Here is a 23,484-nt window from a genome sequence, read left to right as displayed (position 1 = left end):
TCTCTCTCTCTCTCTCTCTCTCTCTCTCTCTCTCTCTCTCTCTCAAAAAATATATTTTATTGATTTTCCACAGAAAGGAAGGGAGAGGGATAGATAGCCAGAAACATCGATGAGAGAGAATCATCGTCCAGCTGCCTCTTGCACCGGGGATGTGCCCGCAACCAATGCACATGCCCTTGACTGGAATCAAACCAGGGACCTTTCAGTCCGCAGGCCGATGCTCTATCCACTGAGCCAAACCGGTTTCGGCTGGACAGTCTCTTGTTAACAGAAGGCCATGCAGTGACTCAGCCCTCACCACCACCCTCCACCTCCCGTCCCCACTGGGCAGACTGATCATGGTTTTCTGTGGAATTGTTCTTCACTTCCCTCCCTTTGACCTGGTTCCCCACTTTTCTAAGCATTCCTGCCTCTTATAGCTGATTCAGCTTAACTACACTGAACTCAAAAGCAAGGCGTTTGCCTTTTTTCATTCATGTCCAATGCTAAAACCAGTTTCCATCCCCACCCCATACTGTCCTTGAGGAAAGCCAAAGCTGTGTTCTGTTGCTGTCTTTACAAAGTTTGTTGTGCTATAGGGCTTTGTGAGTTAATTTTGTGTAAAAGCAAACCTTTAGACACCTTATTCATAATCAAATGTGTTTTAACCATCCATGTAATATCTGTCAAATAAAAGTGATTCATGAAGTGAGGTGTGTGTGTGAGTGTGTGTGTGTGTGCGTGTGCGCGCGCGCATGCTCGTTCAGTGTCTTCTAATTATTTTAATTCACATAACCTCTAATTAAAGTAATACAGAGTATAAGCTGATATTTGACCATTTCTTCTTCCCTTTTAAAGTTTGGTTGGCCTAAAACGTTTTGGATCTTCTCACTGAATGGGGATCACCTGCTAACTTAGGTTCCTATCTTTGAGTCTGAGAGCCAGGCTATCATTACAAAGTGATGAAAAAGAATGCCATTTCTACTTATCCTCAAACCATTTCATTACTTAAAACCATCAAATATGTATGTAAAACAACATGTCCTTTTCCTCTTCTACACAAGCATGTCTTTAAGTGGCTAAATTATTTTGACTTAACTGACTTTTTATTTATTTAATTTTTTATGTTTAAATATGTTTTTATTGATTTCAGAGAAGAAGGGAGAGGGAGAGAGAACCATCAGTGATGAGAGCAAATCATTGATTGGCTGCCTCCTGCATGCCATGGAGCCCACAACTCAGGCATGTGCCCTGACCTGGAATCTAACCGTGACCTCCTGGTTCATAGGTCAATGCTCAACCACTGAGCCATTCCAGCCTGGCACTTAACTGACTTTTTATTAAATTGGTTTTCTAAGATGCAATTTATTTTCCTTCCATGTTTATTGTGTAGGGCCATTCTCTGTTGGATTAGTCAATGATAATCAATTGTTTATTTTCTTTGCTAGTTCTCCCCTCCCCCCACCAAAAAAAATAATATGCACACTTTCTCTGTGCTTTCTTTCTCATTGAAAAAGTATTATTCTTCCCTAGCTGGTTTGGCTCAGCAGATAGAGTGTCGGCCTGTGGACTAAAGGGTCCTGGGTTCAATTCCAGTCAAGTGCATATGCTGGGGTTGGGGTTGCAGGTTCCATCCCCGGTAGGGGGTGTGCAGGAGACAGTCAATCAATGATTCCCTTTCAGCATTGATGTTTCTCTCTCTCTCCTTCTCCCTTCCTCTCTGAAATCAATGAAAATATTTAAAAAAAATCTTCTGGCCAGGTTATTTTCATCCAGTCCATCTAATGTACATGTTTACAAGAGCTGTGCATTAGGTTTGCAGGGGTTAATTTTAGTCAGGAAGTATTTAATAACTCATTGTTCCTGGCTCCTTGGGTGAAGCCCTGGTGAGGCAAAGGCTTCTCAATGCAGGCTTTGAGGGACTCAGCCCCAGGCTTTGTGAAGCACTTCCCCATTGAGGGAGCAGAGGACACAGCCATGGCCCTGCATCACGTCCTCATCTCTGAGAGTGCCCCTCTGCTGTCAAGGGCAGTGGCTGTGGTAGAGGTGAGAATAGAGTCAAGGCTGATTGCAGTAGCCCTTGAGGGGCTTGGACCTGTGGACCATACTTGTTTTGTGACTCACTGGCCATGCTGACCTTTGACTTTCCCTAGGCTTCAAGTTGAACAACTAGGGTTACATTTGCACTGCATGTCACTGCGCTAAGTGGTAAGCTATGTTTTGGGGATACTTTCTCAGGACATGCACATAATCACTAACATTTTTGAGCCCCTACTATGTGCCAGACGCCAGGTGATGGGGGAAGGAATGCTTAGATCTTTTCTTTAAAGGTTTCCATTCCAAGGGGCGGATGGGGAGAGCAGGAACAGGGACACCCTCACAGCACAGCATCAATGCCTGTAAGACTAGTGGCTGTCATTCATTCTATGTATAGGAGTTTATAGGCATCATCCCTCATCTTTGCAATAAACTACTTGGTAGATAGTCTCCTGATTTTTAAAAAATATATATTTTATTGATTTCTTACAGAGATGAAGAGAGAGTGATAGAGAGTTAAAAACATCAATGAGAGAGAAACACCAATCAGCTGCCTCCTGCATCCCACCCCCCACCCCCCGCCACTGGGGATGTGCCCGAAACCAAGGTACATGCCCTTGACCGGAATCGAACCTCGGATCTTCCAGTCAACAGGCCGACGCTCTATCCACTGAGCCAAACCGGTTTCGGCCATCTCCTGATTTTAAGAAAATGAACTCAAACGAGGTATCTGGCCCCATGTCACACAGCTAGTAAATGTTTAAGTTAGAATTCACTGGCAGGCCTACCAGGCTTCAAAGTCTGTGTTCCTTATCGTATACCTCGTGTCCTCCATAAGAATGCATAGGCGGAGGTGATAAGAGGGGAGAGATGGGCTGGAAGGCCCAGGTTCCTTGGGCTATTCTAGAAAGCAGTATGTCCTTTGTGCTGTCTGAGGCAGTCAGTGATGGGCATTTTTTTTTTAACCTCTATTACAGCTGGGTTTGTTCTTTCTCTTCTTTCTTGATGATCTCTTTCCCCCTTTCCCGGATGATGCCCATTTCTGGGAGCTGCTACCAGGCCTGCTACAGACATCGTTTAGCCCTACAAGGAGCCATTTCTGCCTCCTGCCCAGGGAGAGTTCAGGTGCAGTGACTCTCTGTTCCCTGGGGTCTGTGTTCTGAGCTTGTCTTCCTTGGAGAAGTGGATTTCAGTTTCTAACAGATTCAGGCCCCCTTGTTGGTCTGGTGCCATTTGGTATGTTTGTGAAGGCAGCAAAGGAAAACATGGTGTGACAGGCAGCATTGTTGGACTTGAAGGTGCCCACAGTGCCCGGGAAGCTCAGGTCCCCAAACACTCTGCCCTAACATCACTGGAGAAGCATGGGGTGTTGAGAACTGGGTGTTCTACAGACATGTGTAGGGAAAATCTGTGTTTTTAAAAATATATATTTTATTGACTTTTTTACAGAGAGGCTGTGTGGTTGCCATCTTTCCCCCATCTTTCCCCCCTCTCCCTTCCTCTCTCTGTAAAAAATGAATAAAATATATTTTTTAAAAATTTGCTAAAATCATGAATTGTACATTTTAAATGGGTAGAATTTTATACATCAATATAGATTTTTTAAATAAAAATTCTATGTGATATCTATTTCAGAATATATGCCAACATTTGCTTATTGAGGTGTTTGACTGTGTTTGTGTTCCAAAGAGAGACCATTCCCCATTCAGGGAGGGGCACCATTTGAGGAAATACAGTCTGCTGGGAATATCAAGTGCCCTGCACTCTGCTAGCACAGAACTCCAACTATGTCTCACAGCAGCCCCCACGACTACACGAGGAAGGTGACATGTCTGCAGCAGACATCCCCACAGGGCTTCCAGGAGAGGTGTTGATCCCTGGGGCTGTGTGGTTGCCATCTTTCCCCCAGCCTGATCCTCCAGCCTTCCCTTCCACCCTGTAAACCAGCCCACAGCCTTCCAGTAAATCCTCTTCCTTATTTTAGTTAAAGGAGAGTTGATTTCTGTTGCTTGCAACCAGAGAACCCTAATGGGTACATTCACATACCAACTTTTTAAAAAACAGATTTTCCCGCCGAAACCGGTTTGGCTCAGTGGATAGGGTGTTGGTCTGCGGACTGAAAGGTCCCAGGTTTGATTCTGGTCAAGGGCATGTACCTTGGTCGTGGGCACATCCCCAGTGCGGGGAGGGGTGCAGGAGGCAGCTGATTGATGTTTTTCTCTCATCGACGTTTCTAGCTTTCTATCCCTCTCTCTTCCTCTCTGTAAAAACTCAATAAAATATATTAAACACACACACACACACACACACACACACACACACACACACGTGCACACACACACACACACACACACAACGGCATGGAAATCTGTATCTCACTGGTCTCAGTTTTTCTTCCTTTTCATTTTAGACATTCCCTTCTCTCACCTGGACTGCCATTTGGGAGAGAGTAGTCCTAGTCTTGATGCTACCATTGCTTAGCTCTCACTCTCTCTCTAAGCCTCATCCATGGAACCTTTCAGGCCCCAGTTCTTCATCTGTAAAATTTAAAAAAAGTGTTTGATAAGGTTAACGAATGTTCTTTCTATTTCTATTGGCAATCGTGATCTTTCTTGTGAAATCTTGTTTGGCGAATAATTCCCCGTGATTTTATATGCTGTCTTCAGAGGACTGGAACAAAACATTAACATTAGAAATCTGTCCTTTAAAAATTCACAAAATGAAATAAGTGTAAAAGCAATTTGTATGCAACATTTATACTTCTGAAATTTTTAAAACTTCCAACTGTACTGGGAGGCTTGCAACACGATCTCTACATATGCATGGACCGAGGAAATTAATCTGCAACTTTCATTCTCCTTCATGCTTTCCAGTTTATTCAAATATTTATGGAGCCAGATGTGATGCCAGGCAAGAGGGGGGGGGGGGTGGGATCCTGAAAAAGATAAGAGCTTGTCCCAGATGGAGCTTACAGTCTGACTGGGTTGAGCCGCCACAAACAGCTTTCAGAGCCCTAGGAGAGAGGAAGTATCACTCAGAGGCGGGGAGGGGCCAGGTCACCCAGCAGGGCCTCAGAACCACCATGAGAAGTTTGCCTGAGAAGATCTTGGCAGCTGGCTTAGCCAACCAACAGTTCAAAACCACCCATTTCACCTTTGAGGGGTGGAGACATTTCAGCAAGTTTGAAGGTAGAGATTGGAGATCAGAGGTCATAGATGGGGGTGGTTGAAGAGTTCTTGTTCTCGGAAGGAGATCTCTTATCTCCTCTGTCTCCGTCTCTGCACACACAGGTTAACTGTGGCTTTGGCTTTTGCATTGACAGTATATGTAGAAAACGTGTGGAGGCTGGCTTCTGGCAGGGCAAGCAGCTGGAGGGTGATATTTTTCTGAACAAGAGACGTTCTTAAGTTTTATAATTTATGGTGTCTTTAAATATGGGATTTTGTTTACTGTTGCCCTAATTATACCTCTGATATATTCTGTGTAGCTTAATGTTTTAATTTTGTGCTCACTCCCAGAGGTAATTGCCCAAGGGGTACCATTAAAAAAATCGCAGGTAATGCTTTATCCTGGCCACAGATACCTGCAGCCAAGGAAATGGGTTTGGGGGACACAGCCTTTCTCATGGGCTCTCACAAAGACTTTGAATATGTTTGTACAATGAAAGGTCTTTTAAAAAATATATATTTTATTGTTTTTTTTTACAGAGAGGAAGGGAGAGGGATAGAGAGTTAGAAACATCGATGAGAGAGAAACATCGACCAGCTGCCTCCTGCATACCCCCCACAGGGGATGTGCCTGCAACCAATATACATGCCCTTGACCGAAATCGAACCCGGGACCCTTCAGTCCACAGGCCAATGCTCTATCCATTGAGCCAAAACTGGTTTGGCTCAATGAAAGGTCTTGATCCCCTGTTTGCCAGCTATTATCCTGAACCATCTCAGTCCAATAGAAATATAATACAGTATGGGATGACTTACTGTATTAATTGTAACTATAAACACCACCAAGCAGTTTATATCTGAATAGTTAATCTCCACTCCCTTCCTTTGCACACATTCACATGTAAAAAAGAAATATAATACAGCCACATAAGTAATTTCAAATGGTTTAGTAGCCACATTCATAAAGTAAATAGAAACTAGTGAAATTCACTTGGATATTTGACTTGCATATGTAAAATATCATTTCAACATGCAATCAAGATAAAAATTAATGAGATATTTTACATTCTTTCCCCCCCATATGTCTTTCAACTTGCTGTGTATTTTACAACACATCTTGATTTGGACTAGGCAAACTTCAAGTATTTGATAGCCACCTATAGTGGACAGCAAAGCCTCGGACCTGTTAGAAGCTTGCCAGAGATACAAAAAAAGAGCCCTTAGGAGAGACATAACCTCATGATTTATGGGCCATACATAGGCTTCCTCCTCTTAGACAAAGCTTATATGCAAAAATTCATCTTGACAGGAAAGGTAAAGCAGGAAGTGATTATTCAGGTTACAAAAGAATTAACCACAGGATCCTTTAAATAGCAAGCTCCCTCAGTGCACTGAAGAACCTGACTCGATTTGCAAAAATGTGATTGACACTTGGCATTTTAGTAGCTTTTTTATTGGGCAGAGAACGATCTGCCATTATAAAATGCAAGTGGAGCAGTGATTTATTAAAGCTTTATTGATCACCTATTACATGCCATGGGGGCCATGACAGAACTAAGGATGATTCATACCCAGAAGGCATTGAGAGGCTCACTGGGAGCCTGAGACTCAGTTCAGCCACCGCAATATGGAAATGTCTCAATGCCAGGGGCCAGAGAAACCTGGGGGTTGGAGGAGCCAGGGGGGTGATAAGAGGTAGCCAGGGCCCAGCTGGGGTCAGAAGGCGGTCAAGGTGCTCATGATTACTTAAGTGTCAGGGAGTTTAAAGAAATAGTACATCAGGAAAGACTGCTCAATAGGTTATTGGGAAGACGGGAAAATTGGGCAGCTGTGTTTTATCCTGGAGTTCCCAGTCCCTAATCCCCAGCCTCACTCATAGCAGGCCTTGATTAAGGTGTGACCTTGGGTTTATGGGGAGAGGGAGAGTGAAAGAAGATCAGATGTACTCTCTCCATTTTGCAACAAAAGGCATCAGCTGTTGACTTCTTAGTGACCATCTTCTTTTTAAAAAATATATTTTATTGTTTTTTTACAGAGAGGAAGAGAGAGGGATAGAGAGTTAGAAACATTGATGAGAGAGAATCATCGATCAACTGCCTGTTGCATACCCCCTACTGGGGATGTGCCTGCAACCAATGTACATGCCTTTGACCGGAATTGAACCGGGGACTTTTCAGTCCGCAGGCTGACGCTCTATCCACTGAGCCAAACCGGTATCGGCAGTGACCATCTTCTTGAAGCAGATTCCTTGTCCTCTTCCAGCTTTGCCTTGGCAAAGCCCACATACAGAATGGAGAAAATGAAACTTGCTGTTTAGGAAAGAAGAAGCAAGGTTGTGTTCTGGAAGTTGATGGGGTTCTGAGTCCTCCAGTGTACACAGGGTTCAAGTTCAGATTGAACCCTTGACCAGATTTCTCCTTAGCTGCCTTCCTGTCCTCCCTCTTCTCCTCAGGGCAGGTCCCACATGCTGCTTCTCCATTTCCCAGGATCTTCTGTCCCCTTCAGAAAAGCTATAAGCTTTCATCTCTAAGTGCTCAAATGGGGTCAGCTGTGGGGAGCTTAGATCAGAGTTCTAAGCCCTTCCTTCTTTTTTTTTTCATTGCAGCTTTAAAAAAAAAAATTCTTCATTGTTTAAAATATTACATGTCTCCTTTTTCCATCATTGACCTCTCCCCAGCCACCTCTACCCTCAAGCCATTTCTTTCTTTTTTTTTTTAAATATATTTTATTGATTTTGTACAAAGAGGAAGGGAGAGAGATAGAGAGTTAGAAACATCGATGAGAGAGAGTCATCAATCAGCTGCCTCTTGCACACCCCCTACTGGGGATTTGCCCGCAACCAAGGTACATGCCCTTGACCGGAATCGAACCCGGGACCCTTCAGTCCCCAAGCCAAAGCTCTATCCATTGAGCCAAACCGGTCCCGGCAAGCCATTTCTTGTTTAAAAAATAATTTCTGTTATTAACAAAATAATTGACTATCTCTACATATGAATTTGTTTATAGGTTAAGTGCATATATTACTATACTAGTTGACTGAGGAAAGCCCAAAAGAAGCTGCTAAATTTTTATTATTAGGTTTTGTAACCTTTTGGAAAACATAAGATTGAGTATACATATCTTTCAACATTGGTGAAAAAGTGAAGACATTTGTTTTGATGGTTCAGGTACGTAGTTTAAAATATCTTGCTAATCTCAATACTTTGCTCTTCTACTTAGGTAATTTACACCTGTATCGATGGTGGGGAAAGAAATCCATATTACAAATGTCTTGATAATTTAGAGTTTTTGGTCATTTCTCTGTCAGATCCGATTGGCTTGTCCTTGTGTTCACCTCCCAAAATGGCTGCCATTTTCTTGTCTGTTTGGTCACATGTTGAGTCTTGACTACAGTCCCTACTTTCTTTTTATAGATATTTCCAAGCCTCTCATCCATTAGTGAGAGTGATTTTAGTTAAAAGGGGTAATAGCCACAAAGGGGCTTTATCAAGAGGCCTCCCATCCCCGCAGGGTACCCAGTGGAGCTAATAGTTGGCGCTGGCAGCCATCTTGTCAAGGAGCACCACTGTCCCTCAGGCTGCTCACTGCCCTTGGAACATGACCGACTGCCTGACCTAAAGGCTGGATGGAGCCAGTGTCATGGTGCAAATTCAATATTAGAGAAGTTGTATCTTTCTTTTTCTGAAATTAAAATGAATAGATGTTCTAAGGTGTGGTGTTTTTTTTTTCTTCATTGTGTCAACTCATCCCTATAGTGGATGCATCCCACTTTTGAGAGCACTGGCTCAGCAAATAAGCTTTACTGAGCTTTGGGTTCTTTAATGGGAAGATGGGCATCACCATATTGTAAAGATGAAGTGAGTTAATGCAGGAAAAGTGTCTATTTCATAAATAGCACTTACTTAGTTCTGTAATCTTAGTTCTGAAGGCAAAACTTCCATAGATCCATGTCTGGGTAATTTAAAGAAGGCTGGTTTTAACTTATGGCTCCTTTTAACCCTTGGGGAGCAGAGCATGGCACAAGGAAACTGGAGTGTTTCTGCCTTTGTACTTGTCATGTTGATCTGGAAAGGTTGCCTTGTTTATGCTCTGTTGATAAGTGATGAGAGTGATTCACAAGTCAAGTTGGTCCTGGGCAGATTGTTGACAGCAGAGTTGGCCAGCTAATTGTAGGCTGAGAAAATAATCTAGGGAAAGGAAATTCCACTTTTAGTTGCTTATAAACTGTCTGGATTAGCTGACATGATGAGTGGACAGACGAGCACAGCCGTCTGGATGGGGAAGGTCTTCTGGTCCAGAGGCACTTGGGGAATTTATTTCTAATGGAAATGCAAAGCCCAGTTGGTAGGGGGGCCCACTGACCTACCAACATTTTCTCTGAAAAACCTACCCCAATTGATTGGATTTTTAAAAGTTGTTTGTGCTTTTTTTTTTTTTTGTCTCCTATTGAAGAAATATTTGCTAACTCCAAGATCACTAAGATTTTCTACTATGCTTTCTTATAAAAATTTTACACTTTTAGTTCTTACATTTAGGTCTGCAGTCCATTTTGAGTTCATTTTTGTATATGTGCTTCCTCGAGAGCTTATTTAACTTTCCCCTTTTCCATTATTTTATGGTAATTTCTAAGATGCTGATTCACCACTTGGAGTTTTACCTATTTTTTCCTTCCCTTGTATTCATTCACTTGCTTTTCATTTATTCATATTAAATTGCAAATAAAAAGGACAGGAGACTGATAGAGATGGGTGTGAGGTGAGGCCCAAAGTCTAGATAAATTGTATAATCCATCTGTGGAAAAATTAACCAGTCTCTGGATTGGTTAGGTCTGCTAATCTGCATTGGTGCTTTGTCAACAAGATGACCCATCTGTATCATCCATTGCTTCCACCTATTACCAATTATAAAAACTCACCTTCGCCAAAACCAGTTTGGCTCAGTGGATAGAGCGTCGGCCTGTGGACTGAAAGGTACCAGGTTCGATTCCGGTCAAGGGCATGTACCTTGGTTGCGGGCACATCCCCAGTAGGGGGTGTGCAAGAGGCAGCTGATTGATGATTCTCTCTCATTGATGTTTCTAACTCTCTATCCCTCTCTCTTCCTCTCTGTAAAAAAAATCAACAAAATATATTTAAAACAAAACAAAAACAAAAACTCACCATCAACTGGGAGAACAATTTAAAGTGGTATTACTGGCTAGGAAGCCATCTGTTGAAAGGGCAATTGTGGCTACAACTGTTAGCTATCTGAAACATTGTTTTGACCAATGAGGCCTCCGTATTAGCTGTCTTTATGTGTTTCATTGCTGAGAGCTGGGCAGAGAGTGGAAATTATGATTGTCCACAGTTTACACAACCTTAGCCTTGAAGGGGGAGGAGGCACCCAAGAGCCAGACTCAGACCTGTTGTATGCTATCTCCACACTTGAGGAAACGATGCTGGACTCTCTCTGGGGGCACAAATGTCGTTGGCCTTCTGTCATTGTGCAGTTTCCCCTCTGAAGCCCCTACCGGTCCTGAGACTTGCTGGCCACTCAGCCTGGGCCTGACCACAGAACCAGTACTTTGTGGTCTCTGTGCTACAGGGTTTAGCAAAGATTTCTTCAACCAAAGTCACCTCACTGTGTGTGGCCTTGTTATTTTAATTATTGGTAGAGGGGAAATCCCTTTTATATAACTTTACTGACCTTCCAGGGCTGCTGAGCCTCAGACTTCTCCAACACCCGATTTAAGGTGCTCTCTCTCTCTTTTTTGTCCTTGTTCCTTTTTAAAAAAATTAATTTCTTTATTGAGTAAGGTATCACATATTTGTCCTCAACCCCCCATTCCAATCCCCCACCCCCCGACTCATGCCCCCACCCCCTATTGTCCTTGACCACTGGTTAGGCTCATATGTGTGCACATAAGTCCTTTGGTTGATCTCTCCCTTTTAACCCCACCCTCCCTTTGAGGTCCAACAGTCTGACCCATGGCTCCTTATCTCTGGGACTGTTCTTGTTCATCAGTCTATATTATTCACCATTTCCCCTAGATGAGTGAGATCATATCCTATTGGACATATAAGAATAAAAAATGAGACTATTATTTCAGCAATAATCGTTATGCTGAAAGGCATATGAATCAGTCTGCAGTGAGCTTCTTTCTGGGCCACCAGTTCTTTAGAGACCCAATTTCAATGTCAAACAGTTCCTTATGTGTACATGTCAGCAATGATCCTTGTTCCTTTCTTTCAGTGGAGGCCATAGTGGAGTTTGACTACCAGGCCCAGCACGACGATGAGCTGACAATCAGCGTGGGTGAGATCATCACCAACATCAGGAAGGAAGATGGAGGCTGGTGGGAGGGACAGATCAATGGCAGGAGAGGTTTGTTCCCTGACAACTTTGTAAGAGTGAGTACAAAGTGAAACCCTTTTCCTGTCTGCTGTGTGGGCTCTGCTGACCAAAGCTGGGGCTGAGGAAGGGTATCCTGGGCTCTAAGGGGACAGCTTGACAGCTGGACCTCTGGTGTGCTATTAAGAAGAGCACAGATAGCTTTGCCTAGATAGCTAGAAATACCTGTTTTGAAATTACTTTCTGAAGGCCATAATGTTCTCTTTCAAAATTGTGTGTCACTTAGAAAATGCTAGAAAAATAGAAAGCTTTTCAACTGTTTCATTTATGTACTTGTTTATTTGCTTTGATGGTTTAAAGCAGTGATTTTCAACCGGTGTGCTGCAAGAATTTTTAAAACATGCAATACCTGACTATTTAGTCAGGGGTATTGACTGACCTCTTTTCCCTTAGCCTGTCAAATAAAAAAATGGCAACAGCTAATACAATAGCTGCCTGGCATGAATGAATGAAAATTATACCATTTTTTTGTCAGGTCAGCAAAAAAATTATATATATATTTTTGGTGTGTCACAGAATTTTAGTAATTAGTTTGTGTGTCATGAGACAAAAAAATGTTGAAAATTGCTGACTTATAGGGATTTTACCCTTTTTCATTCCATTCAAAATGGATGAAACGAGTTTTGACTACTTAAGTAGCAATCAAATGAGATGCAGAATTCCAGTTATACTATGTTTTTTTCACCTTTGTATTCATGTTGCTTTTACGAAAGGAGCAATATTATTTTCCTTTCCCTCATTGTGGCCATGCAGCATTGAATAACATCTAGTTTTTCAGTAAGATTTTCAAAATTTGCCCTTTGCCAAAGTCATCTAGCGGTAATTACAAAATCTGTTGCTCATTCATATCAAGAACTCTAAAAAAAACAAAACATGGAACAAACAACAAAAACAGACTCATAGAAACAGAGACAAAAGGGGGTGGTTACCAGAGGAGAGGAAGGGGCTGGGGGCCTGCGGGGGGGAGGGGGGAGGGAAGGTGAAGGTGAATATAGTCAAAGAGACTGATAAGCTGAAACCAGTTTGGCTCAGTGGATAGAGCATCTGTCTGTGGACTGAAAGGTCCCAGATTCGATTCTGGTCAAGGACATGTACCTTGGTTGTGGGCACATCCCCAGTAGGGGGTGTGCAAGAGGCAGCTGATAGATATCTCTCTCTCATTGATGTTTCTAACTCACTATTCCTCTTTCTTCCTCTCTGTTAAAAAATTAATTAAAAATATATATAAAGAGACTGATAAGTTTGCATGGTGACAGATGATGACTAGAATGTGTGGTGATCACATTGTTAGGTATAAAAATGTCAAATCACTATATTGTACACTTGGGACTAATATAACTAATATAATATTGTATACCAATTGTACTTAAATAACAAAATCCTAAAAAAATAAATGATATACTGCACAGTTGTAAAAGTTGAAATTGGGGGGGAGAAGGGGGGTCGGAGGCTGGCTGTTCCCTGTGGGACATACTAGGAAGGTGTAAAAAGTCTCTGTACCATAAACTTCCATGTAACAGTGGAGAACACCGGAATGTTCTCAGTGGTAAGGGCTGTGTGCACATATCCCCAGGGCTCCTGATGTAGTTTCAGTGATACCAGACATTGCTTAATGTCTGTGGGGGCAGGGGGGAGGGGAATGTGGATCTAGAGATGCATGTGCTCCCCTCAAAGGGCCTGGAGGGCTCTAGGGGAAGGTTTTATGGAAAGGGGTGGTTGAATGAAAAACAGTGGTGAGACCCAAGCTTCCGACCCCTGGACCCACCCCCAGTCTAGAGCAAATAGGAACCCAGTTTAATCTGACTTTAGGATCTTGCCTTAGTGTGATCCTGCTAACATTCCTTCCTCTTCCTCCCCCTCTTCTTCTTCCTTCTTTGAGTTTTGTTGGTAACGTGCTGATAAATCTTGCTTTCTGTTAACAGTTATGGGAATATAAACAATTTTTTATTGGACTACAGTTTACCCAAGCGGCTCTCTCCCATTTTAAGAGTAGGAAAGTATTACATTTGGGCCACCACAGATTGACTGTTGTTGTGTAAACAGGGGTGAATTCTTTTATCCTTTCAAACAAAAACTCCAGTTTGGGGACAAGGACTATCCTTGAAGATGAGCCAAATTCTAGAAGGGTTTTTCCTAGATCAGAGGGGCAAAGCTTGGGGTAAAGACAAAGGAGGAAGAATGACAATGGAGGACCATGGGAAAGAGAAAGGAAGATCTGGGAAAAAAAGAGAAGAGGACTCTGAGAAGGAGGGGAGGAGGACCATGGGAAAGAGAAAGGAGGACTTTAGGAAGGAGACTTCACTCAAGGCAAGTGTACCTGCTGTAAGCATTTGTGCGGGGTAGTGGGCACCAGGACAGGCAGCACAGGAAGAGCCAGACAGGCTTGCTCATGGAGCGCTAGGGAACAGAAGGGCTCCTTGCTGTCAAAGTGGGGCCTCTCTCCATCCTTCCCCCCCTTCTTGGCCTCAGGCCACCTCAGTGGGCTGCTTCCCCATTCCTTCCTTGGGCTTTGGTCAAAGGGAAGCTGGTGGGAAATGGCAGGGGGGGGAGGGAGGGAGGCTAGCCAGGACAGGGGTTATTCTCCTGGATCCTTGCCTTGGAGTTCCTTTAGTCTGGCTGTGTCCCTTGGCCAATGCTTCCATCCATCACCATCGACATTCCTTTCTTCTCATTCCTACAGGCATGGGCGGCCCTTGTTTCTATTGTAGTTCTGGCTTCTGCCTTGGAGTTTCTCTGCACCTCATCCACTTTGTAAAAGTCTATTAATCCCGCCTCAGATGACCTAATTCAAGCATGCTTTCTGCTCCCTTGTGTGAGCCTGACTATCACATCAGGCCACTCTGAGGATTAAAGGAGACAGTGTGTGGCTGGCCACTGACTGCGTGTGCACTCCCCCCTCTCCTTTGGCCCAAGTGCCTTGCTGTTGCCCAATCACTTGTCATTTCTCCTAGGCTAGAGCACTTCCTGTAAGGGGAACTCATGTGCTTTGGAGATGCTCCTCCTTCCCAGGCCAGAAAGGGTATGGCTGGAATGGCTAGAGCTGTACCTCTTTATGGCTGTCACATTTGGCAGCAAAAGAAACGTCTGTTCTTTCAGATGGCTGAGTCTATCTGAAAATCTGCACCCACTGGGAATGTTTTAGGCCTATTATTGAAAATGTAGTAGGTGGATGCAGCGGAATGTAACAATAATGAAAACTGCTGTGGAGAATTCTGGAAGCTGAAAATATATCTTTAAGTCATAATCTTATTGGCGTAAGTTCGGAGTTTTGAAAGTGGTTTACACATGCTTTATTTAGCTAAGAATAATTTGTCCCCAGATTGAGTGGGGTAATCTTGTGGGATCCATGGTTTATTTGTGTTTCTTTATGCCATTGTTACTGCTGGCAGAGAGCTTATCGGAAGTGTTTTCTTGATTCATTTATTGGATCCGTAGTCAGTGTCCACTCTCAACTCTATTGTCTCGATTTCTCAAAAGAAAAATACCAGCCATTCTGACATCCCCAGGATTAAGAAGATGCCTGGGCTTCAGTAGCTCTTGGGCTGAGATTTGTTGGCACACATAAGTATACCCAATTAGTCCTCATGGTCTTTTCGGGTTGTCCCTCTTTTTCTTTTATCTAGTTAGTTCTTATTTAATTTACTTACTGTACATGTGGAAGAAGAATCTTTTAAGATCCCACTTCCCTTTCTTTTCTCTACTTCATCCCCCACCCACTTCTTTAAGAATTCATTTTTTTTTCTCCCTTCTTTTTAATAAAAATTATTCATTTTTTCAGGTGAAATTTACATAATTGTACAGCTTGATTATTTTACCCTAAGTGTGTACCTCTGTAGCCATCATCCAGATCAATGCTATTTCTATCTCTCCATAAAGTTCTATAATGCCTTTCCCCAGTCATTCCCCTTCCCGTTGGTAATCCATCATCATAGATTAGTTTTGCCTGTACTTGAATTTCATATAAATGGAATAATGCAATATGTGCTCTTTCATATCTGACTTCTTTTACACAACAAAATGTGGTAGTGTATATCAGCGCTTGGTTCTTGCTGTATAGATCCCATTTTATGAGTATGCCACAATTCATTTAACTATCCTCCTGTTGATGCATATTTGTGCTGTTTCCAGTTTGGGTGTTTTATGAATATAGGCTTTGAACATTCTTGAATAAATCTTCTTATGGACAAAGGCACTGTTTACACATGAGAGTGGGATTGCTGCCCTCACTTTCAGTGTATGCTTTTCTTTGTCTAAAGCTGTCACCTCTATGGATGGGGGAGGTGTCACTTATGCCATACTACTTGACTGAGCTAATCGGCCTGAATCTGGTTGTCGTCACATGGCTGCCCTATGAGCGTGACTGGTGGGGATGAGAAGGTGCTGTAGCAGAGAGCTCAGTGTCTCAGGCACCATTTGAGTGTTGGGCCCAGGAACTACCAAAGACTCATTCTTAAACTATTAAGAACACACAGGTAGAGAGAGCATGTGTCCAAATTTTACTGAACTGATTTAATGAGAGAACTAGCCGAATAATAAAACTGATTTGGTGAGGATATACGAAACTGATGAAAATGGCAGTGGAAAAAGGAATGTTCAAAGAACATTGCTAAGTTAGATTCCAAGCAGTTTTATGTCTTAGAGGACAATGAAATCTTAACTTCCGGGGGTTATATCATTTCTACCAGAAAAGAAGAAGAAAAAAGAAAGCCACACACCTTATTGTTTTCCTGCATGTTATCCTCTGACTTTTAAGAACAAAATTTTTAATCCTTATCTGAGGATATGTTTTTGTTTGCTTGTTTTATTGATTTTAGAGAGACAAAGGGAGAAGCAGAGAGGAGGAAGAAAGCTATTGTATCTGAGAAACATTGATTGGTTGCCTCCTATATATGCCCTTACCAGGGATCAAACCCACCATCCGGGTATGTGCCCTGACTGGAATCAAACCGGTGACCTTTTGGTGTCAGGGACAATGCTCCAACCAACTGAGGCACAGGGGCCAGGACTATCCTCTGACTTTTATGGCACTGTAAAATCAAGTGTTATGTAAATCAAGTTACATTTCCAGAGACAATCAGATGAGTCCTGGGGGGAGCTTATTCAAAAAATGCATCAGAATGAGATCGAAAGGTCACATGAGCATCATTTTTTTTTGTCTCATTTCCAAGTCTTAGATATTTTTTCACGAACAGACTACAATGTACATAATATGGGGTCCAGAGCTAGGAGGTGCTAGGATGAAATCCTCATTTACTTTAACAAAACATGGCTCCCCTTCTGGCATCTGAAACTGCCACAGAAAATGGAAAGACAGCTGCATATTAAAGGCAGATGTGGGCTCTTTCTTAAGGGTTCCCTTGCCCATGGTTGGATTGAATGGCTGATGTCTTCCTTTCAGAATCTTATCCTCACATCCAGACAACGGAGTATTTTAGTTCTGTAAAAATTGGATAAGCAGCCTTTTTCTGGGTTCTGACATGTATCCACAGGTACACATTTTGAAATGGCCAAAGAAATTTTAAAAAGAAAAAAGTCTTGAAACTATGGCTTGGGCTGGTGTGTGTGTGTGTGTGTGTGTGTGTGGCTGCTTTGGGAGGGGTCTTTGGTGAAGTGCAGCAGACAGACACAGGCCCTGGACATCTTGTCGCTCACGAATAGGCATATAGAAAGCAGGAAGCTGCGGTAGGGGTTAAAAGAATGTGCTTATTGATCTTTCAGTTGATCTAACAGTGACTGTGAGGAAGTGAGCTGTGCTCCCTGCCTGCGCTGTGTGTTTTGGGTACAAGTATTGTACATTTTACACAGGCCCCCTGGAAGGCTGAGGTGGGCTGACTGGGAGCATGCACATCTTATGCTGAGCATAACGATTTTCGATTTTCAGCTTGGTTTCCCGTTGCCTCAGCTTTCATTTGTTTGTGATCTATATGGCATAGCTAGAGCCTTTTTGTACTAGTGAAAAGTGATTGGTGAGTGTGGTTGTTGTTTTATAGTCAGTGAGGTGAAAGGTCAGGATTTTGCATACATATAACGGTCTGAGATACAGCTCACAGTTACTTTGCTGCTTATGACTTAAGAGTCACAAATTTACTTGAACAAGTGGGCATAAAGTAGAGATTTCCAAGTTGCTATTCTGTATTCAGAGACCCTGAGTGAATCTCTTGGGTAAAATTTCAATAAAAAACAACAACATTCAGCCCTAACTGGTTTGGCTCAGTGGATAGAGTGTTGGCCTGTGGACTGAAGGGTCCCAGGTTTGATTCTGGTCAAGGGCACGTACCTTGGTTGCAGGCACATCCCCAGTACGAGGTGTGCAGGAGGCAGCTGATTGATGTTTCTCTCTCAAAGGCCCGTGGGGATGAATTTGATGTTTCTAACTCTCTATCCCTCTCCCTTCCTCTCTGTTAAAAAAAAAAATCAATAAAATATATATTTTAAAAAATTCATCCCCAAGGGCCATTCGTTTTCTGAGTTATATGGAAGATTGTTTTCAAAATAGTCATCTCTTCTGAAGAGACAGCAGGAGTTTTTCCAGGTGTGTTATATAATACAACATGTGGCTCTTCCTCTGGCTCACAACGCCTGGTGGTGATGTGGTAGGATGTGCGGTGTCTGCTAGACTCGAGGAGACAGCTCTCACTGCATGTCAGCTATGTGCTAGGCACCAGGGGCTGGGAGCGCAAATGAGACACATGAAATGCAATGTTGTATTGTTGCAAACAGAAGTTCTGCCACGGGATGACCGTTTTAGCTCTGTGGCCTGGCCTTTGGTCATTTTGTACTCTGGAGAGCATGCAGTAGACATTGTTCTACAAAGATGTTCCTGATTAAAATGCTACTTGAGAGGTTTCAGTTGGATTTATCAGGCAGCTGTGTTAGAATATGCTAATGAGCCTACAGTGATCTTTTGGTCCTGATTGCTGTATTACTTTATGGAATAACAATGGCTACATTGTATTCTAGGCTTCCTGGCTGCCTGGTCTTGTATGTATGATCTGTGTGTGTGTCTGCCTGTGTACAATGACTGAAATGATTGAGCACTTACTGTGTACCAGGCAGGAACAAGGCTAAAACCTTCACATGCTTCATCTCATTAAGTGCTTATACCCTCAATGGCAAAGGTACTATTTTTAAAAATATATATATTTTATTGATTTTTTTACAGAGAGGAAGGGAGAGGGATAGAGTTAGAAACATCGATGAGAGAGAAACATCGATCAGCTGCCTCCCGATCGACGCTCTATCCACTGAGCCAAATCGGTTTCAGCAAAGGTACTGTTTTAATTGTGCCCATTTTTTTTCCAGAAGAGGTAACGGAGGCATCTTAAGGTAAAAAGACTCGCCCATGATCACACAAGCTAGTGAGGAGGAGAGAGCATTGGAAGAGGGCAGGCTGATCTCTAGCAGGCAGCATTGTTGGGGTGTTCATATTGCCCTGAGGGGATTAACTCCCTCACCATTATTGCCTGCTACACTGCGCTTCCCAGAGTGCCCAATCAGGATTTTGTAGGCTTGTGCTACTCTGAGATAAGGCTCCCCATGACTTCACTGTTCATGATTTAAGAAGGAATCACTAGTGAACTTCAATCAGTGCCATAAAGTAGAGGTTGCTCTTCTAGACAAGACTGGGCGCGTTCAGGGTGGTATGGCCGTAGACGAGGCTGCTCTTCTATATTAGGAATTTGGTTGTTAACCATGATTGTGAATTTTGAAGGATTCTCTTCAGAAATTGGCTATTTCAACTCAAAAGAGTAGCCATTGCCTGAATTTATGGGCTTCTGCCCCCCCCCCTACAAATTGCAAAAGCAAAGCAATTGGGAGAAATATTTCATTTTACTAATTTATAAGGAAACTTGTTGTTTTGTACTGTGCAGGATATGCTTCTGAGAAAGCAACTGTCTTTTCTGCCAGTGGTAAATAATCCAGATGTTTGACTAGCCACTTGTTCCCTACCCATGGGAACTGTGAAAGCAACCAATCCCAGCTCAAATTATTATTTTTTTTGAGAGAGAGTATTTATTATTATAGTCAAGTAAATTGCAAAGCAATGTTAACCAAACACAAATTTCATGATATCTATTATCTTTATTTCATAGCATAATTGATTAGGCACACATGCAAAACAGCTCATTAAGAGGACTATTACTGGTATCAGTTTTTTAAATATATTTTTATTGTTGATAGTATTACATATATCTCCCATTTCCCACCTTTCCCCCCTCCTCCCAGCCCCTGTCCACCCCTCCAGGTCTTCACTACCCTAGTGCCTGTGTCCATGGTTTATGTATGTAAGTATATACGTTCTTTGGTTTATCTCTTCTCATCCCCACAACCACACATCAAGGTATGTCAGTTTATTCCATGCCTCTATGCTTTGGGTCTTATTTTGTTGGTCAATTCATTTTAAAATTATTCTTTAAACTTTAAACATATAGTTGTTTTTATCAAGAAAACAAAAATTATAAAGCTAGGAACTGGAACCCGTTAGAAGCTGTTGTGAGAAATGTTACTCCAAGTAGAGTCTGGAGTAATTAAGGACAAATATGTCACCAGTAAGAACCCACACTGGCAGGTTCCTAGGCTTTATCACTGTGGCAGTGTAGGAAGCCTGTGAGGGGGTGTCTTGTGACTCAGGGAGAACAGTCCTCTGACACAGTTGAGCATAATGGAGTCTTATTTTCTTTTTTAATATATTTTATTGATTTTGTACAGAGAGGAAGGGAGAGAGATAGAGAGCTAGGAACATCGATGAGAGAGAGTCATCGACCAGCTGCCTCTTGCACACCCCCTACTGGGGATATATCCGCAACCAAGGTACATGCCCTTGACCAGAATCGAACCCGGGACCTTTCAGTCCCCAAGCCGACGCTCTATCCATTGAGCCAAACTGGTCTCGGCTGGAGTCTTATTTTCTTAACGACAGGATTATGGAGTCTGGGTTTGGAAAGGAACTTGGAAATCGCATGTTTCAAACCCCCTCCCCCGCTTTCCAGAAGATAAAATCCAAAATATCTAGAATGTTGTTATGATCATTGCTGGATATTGACACTTGGGAAGTGTGGGGGTCCCTCAGGGGGTTCCATGCCAGTGAGTCGCCAGCCTGGCCCTGCTCCAGCAGACTGCACGATCAGGAGTTTGGAGTGGGACCAGGAGTTGGGATGGGGGCCTTAGATTATTTGTGAAAGTTCAGGTGATGTTGCTGCTTACCAATGGTTCTGATAGGCAGCCTAAGCTTTTTAAATCAAATATCTTTTCTTAAGCATGTGAAATTGGTAGCCTGTGACCTGTAATGCTACATCTGAAAATATTTATAATGTTAGTTCTAAAGTGTGTGTGTGTGTGTGTGTGTGTGTGTGTGTGTGTGTGTGTAACCATGCTGGAAATTATAAAAAAAAGTTCACTACAGATTCATAAATAACAGAGCAATATATTAACAATGCTCAATTTTAATACATTAGAATCAATATATTCTAATTTCCAGGAACTCCATCCTGCCTAGGTATAGTGAGGTGGGAAGAATTTCTAGGAATGGTCCCCAAGATTCCACTCCCCAATTCCCAGGAACTGTGATTGTGATGAGCTCTTACTCCAGTAATTAATTGTGTTATATTATGTGGCACAGTTGAGTATTAAAAGGGGTGTATCCAGGTGGGTCTAGTCTTATTCCACGAGGCCTTAAAAACAGAAATTTCTCTGGCGAGTGTGTAGAACAGAAAGTCGGAGAGATTCAAAGCTTGAGGAGAACTGGATGCTTTGAAGATGGAGGGGGTGATGTGAAGAAATACGACAATTTTATTGGAGCTGAGAGCAGAACTTGGCTCAGAACCAACAAGGAAATGGAGACCTCAGACCTACTGCTACAAAGAATTGAATTCTACCAACAACCTGAGTGAGCTTGGAAGTGACTTATTCTCCCAAGCCTCTAGATAAGAGTTCACCCTGACTGACAATGTAATATCAGCCTTGTAAGACCCTGAGCAGAGAATCTAGTTGAGCCTACCAGGACTTCTGACCTACAGAGCTGTGAGATAATAAACGGATGTTGTTTTAAGCCATTAAGAATGTGGCTTCAAATAAAGATAACAAATGGCCTTGGGACAGTGCTCTCCTCCCCCTACTGGAGAAGGGTGGAGAATCTGGAATTTTTTATTCTATGGCATCAGATGACTCATGGTGTTTCCTCATCTTCTGTCATTTTGTCAGAGGTGACCAAATGGGGAGTGTAGACTTCCACTTGCCTGCTCCTAGCTCAGCAGTAGACAGTGGTTGCCATCTCCTGTATCACTAGAGACTGGGTAAGAACTTGAGAGGAGCCAAAACTGGTTTGGCTCAGTGGATAGAGCGTCAGCCTGTGGACTGAAAGGTCCCAGGTTCGATTCCAGTCAAGGGCACATACCTTGGTTGCGGGCACGTCTCCAGTGGGAGGTGTGCAGGAGGCAGCTGATCGATGTTTCTCTCTCATCAATGTTTCTAACTATCCCTTTAAATTCCTCTCTCTGTAAAAAAAAAAAATCAATAAAATATGTTTAAAAAAAGAACTTGAGAGGAGGGAGCTAGAGAGAGTCCTTAAAGCTGTATAGGAAGTGCTGGACAAATTCCTGACTGATCCATACATGAATCTGACTAGAATTGACATGCCAAGAAGTGTTTTTGTTTTGTTTTTATTTATTTAATTAAAAAAATTTCTTTATTGATTTACCCCCACCCCCTCACTCATGCCCTCACCCCCCTGTTGTCTGTGTCCATTGGTTAGACATGCCAAGAAGTTTGAGACTAGAAACTACAGTGTGGAATAGCACCCAGCATTTGACCTCTAGGGAACAAAAACGAAGAATGACATTGCACTGCAAGGGCTCTGCAAGCTAAACTGTCATTGGAATCACAGCCCACAAAAATTGCTAAGGATCTGCATGCTTAACCTAAATAGGGTTATTGCCTGCTAAAATTTAAATTATTTAAACATCATAACATAATAGCCCAAAATGCCTAGGACACACTTTAAAAATCACTTGTCATATCCAGATCCAAGAAAATTATAACTTAACTGAAAAGATAATCAACATCAGAAGACTCAGATGTTGGATTTATTGACAGATTTTAAAGTAGCCATCATAAATTTTTTTAAATGAGCAATTAAAACATACTTGAAACAAAACGAAAAATTAGAAGAACTTATCAAATAGAAGATATTAAAAAATAGAAATTATACAACTGGAAAATAAAATCACCATATTAAAAAGTTCTCTGGATGAGCTTAATAGGTTAGAGATGACAGAGGAAAGAATGAAATTGAAGTCAAATGTGTAAAATTTACTCAGTCTGAACAACAGATAGAAAATAGTCTGGTGAAAAAAAATGAACAGAGCTTCAGAGATCTATGGTACAGTAACATAAGATCTAACATTTGTGTCATTAGAATTGAAGAAGGAGAATATAGAAATAAAAAGAATTCAAAGTAATGGCTGAAAACTCTCTAAATTGGGCAAAAGGGATAAACATTCATAATCAAGAAGATGAGCAAAACCCAAACAGGATAAATGGATAAACCCTTAAAAAGACTGATAAAATAAAAAAGAAGACATAAATTGAAATATTAGGTATAAAGCTATCACTACAGATCCTACAGCTATTGAAAGGATAATAAGACAATGCAGCAAATAATTCTATACATATATTAATACATTTAACAATTTGGATGAAATAGACCGATTCCTTGAAAACCACAAACTACTAAAACTCACCCAAGATTAAATAATCTCAATTGTCCTCCAACTATTAAAAAATGAATTAATAATTGAAAAGCTTTCAAAAAAGAAATATCCAAGCCTAGAGAGTTTTAATGGAGATTTTCCACCAAACATTTAAAAAAATACCACCAATTCTATATACTATTTTTTTAGAAAATAGAAGAGGA

The 23,484-nt window shown here is 42.0% G+C and overlaps 1 protein-coding gene across 7 annotated transcripts in view; it reads left to right on the top strand.

The window, feature by feature from the left end:
• Window positions 1-23,484, top strand: part of SH3KBP1 (SH3 domain containing kinase binding protein 1) — a 342,524-nt gene that overhangs the window by 47,307 nt on the left and 271,733 nt on the right. For 6 of the 7 annotated variants that reach the window (XM_045582309.1, XM_045582310.1, XM_036439673.2 and 3 more), the window contains exon 2: window positions 11,415-11,572. In XM_045582309.1, coding sequence (XP_045438265.1) covers window positions 11,415-11,572 — 158 coding nt within the window. Of the gene's footprint in view, window positions 1-11,414; window positions 11,573-23,484 lie in introns of those variants that run through there. The other variant, XM_045582308.1, reaches the window with a different exon arrangement.

Source organism: Pipistrellus kuhlii, unplaced genomic scaffold (genome assembly GCF_014108245.1).
Source record: "Pipistrellus kuhlii isolate mPipKuh1 unplaced genomic scaffold, mPipKuh1.p scaffold_m20_p_16, whole genome shotgun sequence".
NCBI classification, from domain to species: Eukaryota; Metazoa; Chordata; class Mammalia; order Chiroptera; family Vespertilionidae; genus Pipistrellus; species Pipistrellus kuhlii.
The sequence above is the reverse complement of the archived record's forward strand: the minus strand, read 5'-3'. Positions and strand labels throughout refer to the sequence as shown.